At 29.0% G+C, this 14735-nt stretch overlaps 1 protein-coding gene across 1 annotated transcript in view; it reads left to right on the forward strand.

Annotated features, from left to right (window-relative positions):
• LOC107173161 (ubiquitin carboxyl-terminal hydrolase 48-like) overlaps nucleotides 1-14735 on the forward strand; it is a 46453-nt gene that overhangs the window by 13743 nt on the left and 17975 nt on the right. The window contains exons 12-15 of the mRNA XM_015523580.2: nucleotides 673-789; nucleotides 4740-4852; nucleotides 9118-9248; nucleotides 13617-13826. Of these exons, the coding sequence (XP_015379066.1) occupies nucleotides 673-789; nucleotides 4740-4852; nucleotides 9118-9248; nucleotides 13617-13826 (571 nt within the window). The remainder of the gene's footprint in view (nucleotides 1-672; nucleotides 790-4739; nucleotides 4853-9117; nucleotides 9249-13616; nucleotides 13827-14735) is intronic.

The raw sequence follows: 14735 nt of genomic DNA on the forward strand, positions 1-14735 counted from the left end.
TAGACCATGTACATAAAATCATATTTTAATACCTATTAAAATTCTTATAAACTGGACTATAATTTATTTGATTTTTGCTTTCATCGCGTTCAAATACTGGCCACATTTCTTTCCAAACATGACTGTCATGACTATACTGTCTCTCATTGTTTCCCCAGTTTAAAAGAATGGTTATCATTTAGTGATTAGTTGATTGGAATATAAAAGCGCTAAGACAAAAGTATTATGCAGTATTTTATGTATAATTTAGTATTTCGATGTAATATATAGTATACTGAGTTGATGCTTAATGATTATGTTATACGTAAAATAATAGTATTAAATATAGTTTTTTTTTTCATAGGACTATTAAAAATATATTTTTTAAATTTATCTTTGAATTACATTAAAAATTGATATTTCTATAATTGGTATCGAATAATTGTACATACTATTATACCATCCGTACGACTATACAACCATGAATTCACCCTTCTCACTTAAATCTAAATATAATGGATGTACTGATGTACATTATATCCTTTTTTCGAATTGTTATATTTACATTTATCTTTTTTATGTTTTCTTACCGTGTATTTAAAAAATACTTTTAAATTGTTATTTTCGTTCTTAAATCATATTTTGGGCTTTGTTTGTTATATTTTTAGTAATACAGCTAAATATCTGTTATAGGAATTCATCAAAAGAACCAAGACCGCATTCCATTGTTAACGAAGCACTTCTTTGCAAAGAACACACTGGACTGTTATTTGAACCACCTTCGAATTTGTATTCGACTGAACAGAATCCGTAAGTAATAAATTATCCAGTTAGTATAGCATTGTATTGTGATATTATAAATATTAATTATCTGTTATTTACGATCGTAGACTTATTACTAATTCTGAGTAGGTACTTGATAATTATATTTAACTGTATAAATACTATAATTAAATATATATTGTATAATAATACATTTTATCAACGATAAAGTTAACATTTCCTAGTTTTAAACACTATTTCTGTTTTTGGAATTTGGTATATACTAATTATTCTAATAATTTTATAGCTTTATTGGTTTGGTGTATATTAGCTTCTGAAATTTTCGCAATTTTCTTAAATTAACTAAAAAAAAAAATTACTCATTCTTAGTGGATGTCATATTATGTGATACATGGTTAGTTTTCCCCTTATTTAAGCATCTAAAATTATATTAATACCGATGAATATAGTATTAAAATAAAAATAACGAAAATAATGTTTGTATAAATGTTTTTACTCTTTTTTAATACATGTTGGAATTGTACAAATCAATGATCAGAACAGAGGTTTGAAATTCTGATAAACGGTAATGAGTAATATAAACGATCATACGAACGCCCTAATTTTTTTTATAAAGATAGGTATACACACAATCTGTGCCCTAGCGTTTATAGAACACAGTTAGAATATCTGATAGTTGAATATGACAATGAAATTACTTTATATAATAAATGTCATCCAGCACATTCTTATTCTTCGTGCTGTAAAAGTAAAACTAAATTTTATAATATAGAATAATGTTTTATAGTTTTAAGTTTAGTTATAATTGTTAATTTGTAAGGAAAAGTGAACAATAATTTTAACTAGGTATTCAAAATTCGATACGCTGAAGTTATATTTTATCTTATATAAAACGTGAAGTTCGGATACAATACATATGAATATAATGTAATTTACATATATGTATTATGTACTTATTAATTGTTATGTATTAAAAAATGTTGGTGTGCACAAGTTATTTACTAAATATTTTTTATATCAGAACGAGAATAAAGTTGAGAATGAAGTGATTTATGTTTTAAAAAATGTACGTATACGTTTATTTCCAATATTAAGGATAGTTTTACTTTCTAGAAACGAATTCTAGTTGTCAAAAAGTAGAAAATTACTGTTAAACTAAATAAATTAAGCAGCATGCAGTAGAAAAAATGCTCATAAGTTCTAATTACTGAAAATACATATTCAAACATAAAACAACGATTTTTCTTAAAACGATCTTAGTTATTTTGTTTAAATCGTAAAAAAATATGAACTTACAGCATTGTATTGTTCATCATTATTTTCTTACACAAATTAGAAAATATTTTGACCAATTTTAAGCTATATTTAGATAGACATGCCTTGCATTTCAAACGTTTGACTTTTTTAGTTTTTTTTTAATGTACCTAAATTTTCTTTGGTCAATAAGCTTGAAAATGTTATCAGAGCAAGGCTCTTTAGTTGTTCTAATCACAATTTTTATTTAGCAATGTGTTTGTATTTCACATTTTGTCGAAATTTGGAAATTATTTTTGATTAAAATAATAAAAAATATTTTTAGCAAAAATAGTTGAATCTACCGCACTACCAAGATAAAAATAATTGATTAATAGTTGTATAAATATATAATATTATAAAATATCCTTATAGGTACACATTGAGTGACACAACGTCTCTGCTCATATTAATTTTTTATATACATTCTATGACTTATCTCACAACTAAAATTTAACCTCGTCTTTACAGTGATCTATCTCTACACAATGATGAGGTACACTCGAAGTCAGATTTAAATTTGAGAGAGTGGGGCAATACGGTGTACATTTGGATTTACTTTTTGTATAATATTTTCTTTGGCCTGTCAAAAGTAAAATGAAAATTCTTATATGTGTCTTAAATATGATATTGAGCCAGTGTCGTGATTTCTGTTTGCTTTTTACAAATATGCAATTTCGCTCAAGGAAAAATTGCAAAATAAAATAAAATTAAAAATAATAAAATTAAATTAAAATTATATAAAATAAAATTATAAAATAAAATAAAATTAAAATTAAAATTATATAAAATAAAATTATCAATTAGTTACCAATAGAAGGATATAAAAAACAAATAATAATGAAAAGATTATTTTTACATGCACTATGTTTTCGTTTGAATACGAATTAATAAACTCTTAATTATTTAATGTCGTGTTTATTAGAAATTACAAAAATTGATAATTTTTCAAATGTAAAAACGAAAAAGAAAATTTATTAATTTTGCAATCCTTGTTCTGTATATTTTAAATCTCATCTCTTGCTTATAACACGTACGCACATATATATTATAGGTATACTATATAGTATATACTACTATAAATGCTATAATCTATTTGTATAGCAGTACTGGTAATGATTTTAAAATGGTCTTCTATAACATTTAGGCTAAAACAACTTAAAAATTGAAATTATATGCCTGCTGGAAACCTTCTATACAGCATTTCGAATTCTTCGGATTTTTCGATATTTACTTACTATACCTACTTACAACACAGCGACATCGTTCTTTCGAGTGGAAAACCTCGAAACTTCAAGTATAAGTCAGAATGAGCGTGCGGTATAGTTTTGACTTTCATTTTAGAAACTCTTCCACCACCGTCATGATGACTGAACGACATTCTAACCAACAGACCGGTGTTGTGATGTCAACTTCCTATACCACCTCACCCCAATCAAAAATCACCCCAGTTGTTCCACAGGTTTTGTCGTCTCCGATGCGATCAACTGTAGTTTTTAATTAATCATTTCCGTTCGTCGTATTTACTCTCAACGGGTCAAGTTTTTCGGCGGGAAGAAATCCCTTGCTACTATCGTCGTTGTCGTTGTAGTAATATATTATTACTATTACTATTACTATTACTATTACTATTACTATTATTATTATTACTATTATAAAAGCGTCTGATGAGAAATTATATATTATAATATTTTCAGTCTGTTCAAAATGGTTTTTAATAGTGGGGCGGGTTATCGTGTGTGTGCGTCTATGTTCCTCGAAAGAAGGGGGTACGGGACGCTAAATAATCTTATTGGCCTCTGCTGCTGTTTCTAGTGGATGCACCGTGGTCCGGAGGAGAGGAATTTAACGTGACGGTGATTATGCAAATGTACACCGAGTGCCTGCCGTGGCGACTATGCAAATCGGTCGTGCCCATAGGAGATGTGTTTTTGTCAGCTGCCATCAGTATTTAACAAATTATCCAATTAATTAAGTATTATCGTTGCCACTGTAGCCACACCCTTCCTGTTGCGGGGGTGGGCCGAGTATATCCTCGACGTCGCGGTTGCCGTGTTTTGGTGGTTACACTATCGTGGACGATTTGTATCGAGTTGATGTTGGTCATAATACATAATATCATATTATATATTGTATTCGTATGTTACTGCTCATTAACCTTTTTTCGATCTATAGGTACATCAGATTAGCATTGATTTGAACTTATACAATATATTATACCTTTTTTGTTCATATTATTACCTTTGTTTTGTATATATTATTGTTAATGACTCATTCTTGTTAAAAAAAAATATTTATGTTAAAGGCCAATAACTTTTGTTGTTGAGGCTCATTTAAAAAAAAAAAATAAAAAATATATATTAAATACAAAAAAAAAAACAAATAGGTACTCGTTGGCTAAATTCGTTTCCTTAAACCTTTAATATACAGAAAACCACTTAAAAACGATATTCTTACTTTTTTTTTGTATTAATTATCTGCTCAAATTGATACAGCTTTACGTAATAACAATATATTATGGCTAGTAGACATGTCTTACATAAAAATTAGAGTAAAGGTTAATAGCATTGAGTGAACAACTATCTCTCATATAAAAATTAACTCAATTTAACTTTAACGAGTAGTAATATTCAACATAATTTTTACTATTTAAATCTAATAAAATATAACAACATGTGTTTCAGAATAGCGCTATTAACTAAAGAAGAATGGACGATTCTTTCACGATGTTATGCAGCTGATTATGGAGTATACTTGTACTTTGGCGAACTTGGAATGTTTACAACATCAGAACCCGGTAATTTATTGCATTTCTGATAACATTTTGTCATAAATTATATTAATTGATGGGTACAATTTAACCATTATAATATTATTTAGCTTATATTTTTTCATGTAAAAATTTAGCTTAAGACAGAGTTAGTAAAATGGATGGGGGTGAAGTGATAGATTCCCCTATAACCTTTTTGATGTGAAACATTTAATGTGACGTGCGTGCGAGATCTGCGGTTTGTGTGGTGACGTTTGCAACGCGTGAAACATCTAATGAGCCTTCAAATAAAGAATTATTATGTTTTAGATTATTATTTTTATTTCTTTTATAACAAACCATTGTTTTGATTTTCGTGAATATTTTCTATGTATAGAATACAAAATTTGTATATCAAATTACCGTCGATGTTTTCATATCTGCCAGGCATCCGTGACGGCTTACTTTTTTCAATGTATAAGTTCTGAATACCATAAATTATTTTTTAACAATCAAATATTGTTTGTTAAAAACTTAGTCATTCTATCCCCTAGACAAAATAATTTGACTAAATTAATAGGACGCCATATTATGGGTTTTATATATTGCTTCGTCTTACAAACGTATGGCATAATATACAATTTGTATTCAGCAGTTCCAATATCGTGCAATAATCTTAAAAATAGAGAAAATTGAAATATTATCAAATATAGTCGTATGAACATTATCTGTGCTTTCACATAGCTTTTTCTTAAAATATTTAAATTTTTAAGCAACTTCTAAGGATTTTTAAATTTAAATTATAATATTATAGGTACATACTTACTCATAATTTGCTTCCAAATAAAAATATGATACAAAACTCACGTGAAAGCACAGATATCGTGCTTTGAATAATGGTTTAACCTTAAAGTTTTATAATAGGTCAATTCATTTTGTTATTAAACTTATCATTTATCACACTAAATTGGAACTGCTGAATTCATATTTATTATGTTGTACGTTTGTGAAACGACACTTGCTGGTGTGGCTTCCTGTTATTAAATAATTTATTATATAGTTTTGAGTGTTACACGTGGTTAAAATATGTATATATTTAAACCCTAAGTTTGTAGTATATTAAATTTATATTAGTATACATTAATTTTTATTTCGACAATAAGCATAAAGGTATACAAATCAATCAATATTAATTAAGTAAAATTTAAATTTAAAAATCGATTCTTTAGATCCTCTTGGATAAATTATTGGAAACCAACTGATTTATTATAATTAAAAAAGGTTATAAAAAACAAATTGGAATTATCTCTACATAAAAATAATGTCTTAAATAGTTATATTTTATTATTATTTTTGAAATACCGCAATATTCGTTAAAATCTCTTTTTAATATCTTAAATATATAATACTTGTATTGGTTTGTTTATATTAATGAAGTGACATATTGTAAAACCGTTTGGTTTTTATTGTCTTTTCCTTTGTTTCTACCATGGAATTATGTACTGGACTCTAGTAACTAGAGGTTAGAGCAGTGGTTCTTAACCTTTTTAGAACCACGGAACACTTATTATTTTATAAGATTTTTGCGCAGCACTAGGTCATAAAGACGTAAAATAAAACAATACTTTACATTTTTTTTTAAATAAAATTACACATATATATATATATATATATATATATATTCGTATTATGTTGAATTAAGTGCAATTATTAAAAACGATGAAACTGAAAATTAAATTATCTTAATAATTTTATGATTTTTTTCGCAAATTTTGAAATTTTGGTGGAACACTTTAGCCAAGTTTACGTAGCACCGGTTAAGAACCACTAGGTTTGAGTAAGCTGATTGTCGGTCTAACCGAGTAAATTGAGATAATTTTGTATTGAAATATAATTAAGCTAAAACAAATAAAGGTTAAAAATGAAAGGTTTTTTTTTTTATCAATTTACAGTTTAGTTACCAATCACAGGTTAAATGTGCAGGTACCTATATAAATAAAATCTACGGAATTAGTGTTATTAATTGTTCAGTTTTAAAATTAAGGAAATTTAAAATATTTCCTTTGGTAAATTTAAAGAAAATTTAGTATTGAGTTATGAGTATTTTTATTTGTAACAATATAAATATAAAACATTAAGTTATACTCGAAGTTAGGCTAACGCAGTTAAATGTTAAATGTAGTTATATTCGATCTAAACTTAAATTATTTATCTTTCTATCGGAATGTAACATTAGTATGATATAGATTTCCAATAAAATTTGTTTTTTATTTCTTCTACACGTATTATGTACTTTTTTTACTCTTCGCAAGAATTTAGTCAAACCAATTCTAAAAAAAGTGTTGGTGGTGGTTTGCATACCAAAACTTTAAATTTTACAGTTTTTTTCTTCTTAAATATATCGCCATTAGCAAATTAGTCTAATTTATTAAGAATAGCAGCCAAAGCAAGATGCCCAACGCCCGAGGTAATGTATTTTCATTTGGAACGTTCCCAGAGGAACCCGAAAGTTTGGTCCGAGTGCTTCCTTCTACCGTTTTTTTTCTCACCACTCTGAACTGGCTCTGTTTTTGCGCCTCAGAATTAATATCGTGCTTTTGTCCCGCCCGCCGAATCCCCGCAGCTTGACTCGAATTTCAATTCCAAATCGTAGGAGGTCATCTTTCTCTTTACACACACACACTCACACTATACATATGACTAACATAATACTCGCAGTGGCAAGAAACTAATTCATTTAAGGGACACGTAGAGTGGGATTGTTTGTATATATGGTATTGCGCGTGTGAGAAACGTGATGGGAATGCTTGTAAATCATTAAAAGGTCACCTTTGGCTTCACCGAGGGGGTTCCGTAGACGTTATAGCCGGACCCTGTTATCTGGGCCGAAGGCATTGATCATGTTTGTGGTGAATCCAATTAAAGATATGGAACAAGAAATCACAGTTTGTGTTCCAAACAGGGTTGTATATTAATCGGGTCCAAGGACCATTTCACCCTTTACCCCTCAGTGTGTAGCCGTGTCACGGAGCCGTTAAATCATTCGTAATGTGGCGATTCTGAACTATACATGTGCATGGTATTTATGCCGTGGTTTTCGGTGAAGGGATATGAGCCCGCAGGCAAAAAAACACTTAATTTGATTTATTGGTATTTCTGGGTTCTACGAAATCTATCAGCTTTAGTGTTTAATTATAATAATTTTCATTGTGTAATGCACATTCCGAATACAAATAGTTATGATAATATTCGAATTATTATTAATTATTAATATTGTGTGAATTGAAATATCATCGTGTTCTAATATAAGTCCGAGAGTATAATCATGTAACTAGTTTTTATAAAACAAATATTGATTTTTAGTAAATTTTTGAAACTATTAAACACCTATGTACCTCATAATATATATAACTTCATAGCTATACAGTATACATATTTATTATTCACACATTTATGTATTTGATAGAAATGATACAAAAGATTTATTTTTATTTATTTTTTAATCATGTAAGTATAACAATAAGTATTCTTCATGCTGTTTTTTATTACATCGAGATTTGTAATTTAATAGAATAAAAATTAACGCTATCGTTTAATTATTTTGAGACAAACGTTGTACTTGCGGAAAAGGGTTGATATCACTCCTCCCTTAAAGTAGTTAAATGAAGCGTGTTTTGTTAGTGGTCAGCGAATTGCAGATAACCGAATACGATTCGGTTCATTTGATATAGTCGTTTAAATAGAATCTATTAAAAGGGAACCCTCTCATTCCATCCTTAGGAAAATGATGTAAAACAAACGTAACGCCGAGAAATCAATTTGGATTTCTTGACTTACCAGTTTTTTCTTTTCTTTTTTTCCACCCTATATAAAAAGACTATCAGTTTAATAGTCGTTCAATATGTTTAACGACCAGTTGGGAAATCCAGGAAACCTATTTTACCCCTCCCCCAATCCTCACCACTAAAAACGGTCGTTAAGTATTGGTTTTTTTCAGACAAACCTTTTTTCTCCCCTGGACACAAGCAGGTTGAAACGAGGTTCCGACGTGGTTTAATAAATGACAAGGCATTTGTCGCGCTTTTATCCCACTCTGTGTAAAAGGGATAGCTCATCTTGGGACGGGACCCAACGATAATTTGAATCGCCCTAAAATGGGAGAAAAAAAATACTAATGACGCGTTTTTAAAGATTAATATATGAAAATATATGTAGAATTTAATTTTAATTTTTTTGTTAAGGTTGTGTAGAAACTATCATTAATAACCATACTCGTTACCTTGTTAAATGAAAAATTCAACTTTTTGTTATAGAAATATGTGTACCGTGCCGTCAGAGAAGATTGGATGAGGAAAAAAAGGAACAGTTAAAGTACAATAAAGCAAAAATTTTTATTAAAGTGATTGAAAAAGAATCGCGTGAATTCAACGGAATCGATGACAAGGTAAAAATATAAATATGGTATATGGTAAATTAAGTATAATAATATTAGTTCAATAATTGTTGTTAAAGAAATTAAACATAATAAATATAGATTTGACACTATTATATAGGTTTCTACTATTTTCTCGTTAAAAATATTAACAGTCAGTTATATAATTACTATATTATTTTTGTAGAAATATTGATAATATCAATAATATCGGTAGTTGCATTTATAAATTGTCTTAGAATAATTTTCAAGGCGATGTCTAGTTATATTGACAGTGTAATAGAATACAATACGAACGTATAACATATATAAAAATATATAACATATAATATTGTGATATTATTTACTGTCGTATATAAAAGCTTGTTTTGTTATCGATTCGATTGAAGATATTATTCGCGCGGATCAGTTAATCCGTTTGGTTTCCTCTGTCACAGCATAATGATTAAGTCGTGATGTGTCGAGAGAAACAAATAAATAAAAAGGTTAAAAAAAATGAAATAGTTTTATTTATATTGTATATACATAATATGTTTATTGAGGCTCGAGCTGAACATCGCTGCCGTCGGTGCCTACCCTACTTATACTGCGTAATTGGCGATCGTAAAACTCGATAATTTTCTCATGAGAGCCGGCAAAAAGACTAAGAGACGTGCGGAAAGATATTATAATAATAGGACTCTCTCATCTCGGCGCAGACACTGACGGTGAATATTCTGGTAATAAAGCCATCGCGCCAGAGATGCATGCACTATTATATTGTATAAATTGTATAAAGAGGTTGCTGCTGCACCACTCGTGCCTGTAATCATGTGCAAAATCGTAAACTTCCCATTTACACACATATACATACCAAGGCCTTAACTGCGGCATTATAATTACCTGAACCCTAGCAAACAAATCAGAATAAGTACCTATAATAAAGTCGGACGTTAAACCCCGTCGGAGCGCCGGGGACAAGGATGGGCAAACCTAACGAATAAAAAAAACCAAATATAAATATAAAACACATCCTCAAGGCGTATGTGCGCGCGTCTGGGCCGTCAAAATAATTACTGTTGTGGTTTACGACCTAATGTCCAGGTTGGAGGCTGTATACAGACTGGTGGGTTTTCTACTCGTGAAGATCGGTACGTTTCTTCATTTTTATTTCCCCCCATTTGTTTGTTACTTATCTCACACATCGACCCTAGTTCAATACTAACCCGCAAAATGGTGTGATGGACATCCACCGCAGGTAAAGGTACTGGGTATAATGATTCACTTGAGTAAAATAAAAGTGACGACATTAATAAATTTGATTAGAAAATTTGTTGTAAGAATGACTGGTTTAAAAATTAAAAAAGATTCACACAACTTGGATTTATTGTCGCAATGCCATTTAAGGCTGATTCACATTTACGGTACGATCATGGCCTGTTAATAGGTAAAATATATCTATGTATAATATAAATAAAGATGTATTTATAAGGGTTCGTGACCGTACCGTTAGTGTGAATCGACCTATATACCCTTAAACAATATAATATATAAGTCAATGTTTAGTCAGCACAGTTAATCGTAAAAAACTGTTCAATGATTAATATTGTTTATGTTAAAAATTCTTTTAGTTTTCATTATTTTTGTGTACATTTATTTGTACATTGTTTCCACCAATTAACGTAAAATTATATAATAAAACTATACTATACTTAGGTAAATGTTGAAAAATTTTTGCATGCTATTGGAACTTTTATTTTGTTGTTAAGTAACTGATAAGAAAGATTGCCGTATATAATTATAATATCAATAATTTTAACTTGTCTTGCGTGTATAATGAAGTTTTTTTAAGGTTCTACGTTCAATATATTTAAGAACTTCTTTATTGAATATTGTTATTTAACTACAAAAGATCTAATATTTCTTGTTTTGGAGATTTCATGAATGAAATGGTCATCGCGTGTTAGTAAATTTTGTTTTACAACATCAACTACTGACAGCTAATTTTTCAACGTGATAACTTGTAAAAAATAATAAATTTATAATGTATTTAGTGATAGCAGCTCTTCACAATCATTCATTCTTTACTTTACTACAGATATACAGAAATATCTTTTTTGTTCAATTTGTTCAGTTATTATTATGCAAGCTACTTCATTTATTGTGCTGCAATTTAGTACTTATGTTTAAATGCCAAAAAAAAAAAAAAAAACAATACAAATTGTTCGTGTAATATTATGGATATTTTTTGTGTTAATGAATTTGAATTTTGAATCAAAAATGATAAAATTAAATGTTTTTTAAAATTTAAAATTTTAAAATTTATATAATAATATATTATTTTGCAGGATGAAATAATTTTCAAGAGTATAATACACGTAAAATGAAAAATATTGTTTTATCTTAAGAAATCTATTACAGTTTTTCACGGATATATCTTATATAGACAATTTTCAACAATTACTCTGTAGCGTATTGACACCTGTTGTTTATATCCTATGTATAATATACTTTTTTAGGTCTATACTGTCAAAACGGAAAATAATAAGTTTGAAACGAGAGCATTGGGATTTTCAAAGACGTTTAAATAATTACCCTATGTATTTATAGCATAATACTCACATAATTTATGAAGCCATCGCACATTTTTACATTTATTATTATTAGGTGTTATTTGTTGTTTTTCATTGATTTCTACGTATATATACAAGGTCTAATTTGTGTTCGTTTTTTTTTCTTTAAGCCCAGTTAAATCGCAATGTAGCTATAAATATCGATAAGAATTCTCCCAATTAAGCTCTAAACATAATAAATACAGTACCGAAACATAGTAATTAACCCATTTGTTCTATATGTTATAACTTATAATCATCAGGTTTGGTGAAAAATAATCGTTCGAATAAAATGTATAAATCCTGCTGTTGAGGTAGAAGCAGCAACGGCAGTATCTTTTTTGGTATCTGACAGGTCGCAGCTTGCGGCTGGTATACGCCTTCCTAGTTCTGAAGTAGATATAATTAATAATTGTGTGCGTATGTGTGTATAATATATAGTAGGTATGTTGTGATGAGAATATTTTTTCTGCCCGCACCTGTCGTGTTTGCTGCTATAATTTTTTTAATATTTTTTTACGCCCCGGTTATACATAGTTCTGATAATCGACAGGAACAGAAGCAAGAAATCTTTTTTCTCATCGTGATTAAAAATAATTTGTGACCTTTAAAAACTACTGCTGTGTTTATTTTGCCATGTTTGTTTTTGAGTATATTTAATTTTTATCCTTATCTGTATATTTCTATATAACTGACGACACGTTGCTGTAGTGTACTTAATTCAAAGATAAATTCAGGTGTTTTACTTAGTACCGAATTAAGTTTTAATTTTACCTATATGGTTTAGTTGCCCTGAGTACAATGACTGAATAATATATTTACTTAAATAACTGTTGATGATTATTGTAAATAAATTTACCAATATGCTTAAAACGCTAAACAACATATATCAACATATAATAGTAGTTAGATTGATCCAAAAAACTCACAATTTATTGATAGACTATATAATAATCACTATCCCTAGTATCAATTCCTATTTATGTATATAATTGTACTTTTTACAGTTTATGAGAACGAACGAAATTGTTTTCGTTTTTAAACGACTTGTAATGTCACACGTGAATAAATCAAAAACATGTATATTATCATGTATTATATAACATGTACTGATATAAAAAGTAAACACGATGGAGAAGAAAGAAAGTAAAGGGAGAAATGAATTTTCCATTATTTTAACTACCTGTTTGATGTATTATCAATAAGTGTTGGTTATGTAGATGAGAGATAAAATAATAATGCGTGTACTTTTTACATTACTTGGACTTATTACACGACAGCCGCGATGACCATTGTTTATTATACAAAATGTTTGTTTTTATTTTGTTTCGGTCGCCAAGTTGGTAATTTTCAGAATTTTCATCTAAATGTTACCTTCTGTACACATATGTGTGTGTGTGTGTGTTAACGGTATGTTAGATAAATTGTCTCATTTTACCAGCACTAGCGAATAATCGAAAGGGTCTGATACAAAGGCACATACCGCAATAATTAGAAATGATGTGTCATAAGTGTAATATACCGATAGGGCGTGATTTTATCTCAGCTCGTAAAATATGACTGTATACGACTTTATTACCGAACCGTGTATACGTATATTACCCCCTATAACTTTGTCATGCCGCGGCACCAGTGACGTGCCTGCAGTATATACAAGATTGGTACATACGCTTATTATACATGTAGATTTATTATTTGCGTACCAACTGCAGCTTTGGAAAACAGTTTCAAGATGTTTTTGTGTCGCAGAATTATGTTTAAAATACTAAATTGCGCGTTTGGTTCACAGGATGAGTTATGGGGCAACTGTTCGAAGAAAATTAAACTGGATGCGGCGTGCCTTAACGGCACAAGTACCTCCGCAACGGTCGCCGCTCCCACGTACGTCAACAACGGCGCATTAGAGTTGGGAATCAGAAGGAGTGCTCGAAACCGAAGGCCTAGGGGTGAACTGATCGTGGTTTCTTCAAACGACACGTTGCTTGATCTCAAGATGAAGGTAAGCCGGTTATAATAACTCGAGATTGCCGTAATACTTGTAGTTGCACACTGTTCGATTGTTATTAATTTATTATATAATTATATAAACCCTCAGATAACTCGTGTGTATTGTAATAGCACTTCTGCACTGAAATTGAGTTAAGTTATCCGTATGAGTGTATGACTATTATATCAGCGTGACATAGAACAAAAGAAAAGAAAAAATATTTTTTTTTAATGTGTGTAGGTAGCAGATAATAACAATAATACAAGTAAAATTGTTAAATCTACATATTTTGTTTATTGTACCATTAGCAAGTAGTTAATAACATTAGTCAATCAAATCTATCCTAAGATGACTGACTGTCATCGAATTAATGCGATCATGATACCAAAACGTACTGTGTACTTAGATCAAAAAATCTTTAAAAAATATCTAAAATTTACGTAAAAATCATTAGGTAACTGTTATTTTTGACAGTATAACCATTTAAAACTTTTATTTTCCCATAAATCTATTATGTTCTCTTTAATATATAATATATATATTTGTATTTTGATAATTTATACATAATATTGTATATCATTTAATTGTATTATGTATAGAACATTTTGATACTTATAATAAATAGTTTTCCAAAAGAAAATTGAGTGGCCATAAATCATAATATGATTCTACGAGTATGTATTAGACTCTCAAATTATATTCGATATTGTGTTTTCTACAATTTATTTACATAAATAGCATATCAGACGTAAAATAAAAGTTTAAACACTAGACCTAAAGTTCAAGTTTTCTGACATTATTTAACTTGTGGCTAAAAAATTTGTTTTTAACGCATCAATATAATCTATAACGTTTATAGGAAATAAGTGGATACATTTTATTTAACTTTTATCATAATATAATTGATGGTTTGTTATTAAT

This window comes from Diuraphis noxia, unplaced genomic scaffold (assembly GCF_037042655.1).
Source record: "Diuraphis noxia isolate RWA-SAM2 unplaced genomic scaffold, SU_Dnox_SAM2 contig0004, whole genome shotgun sequence".
NCBI classification, from domain to species: domain Eukaryota; kingdom Metazoa; phylum Arthropoda; class Insecta; order Hemiptera; family Aphididae; genus Diuraphis; species Diuraphis noxia.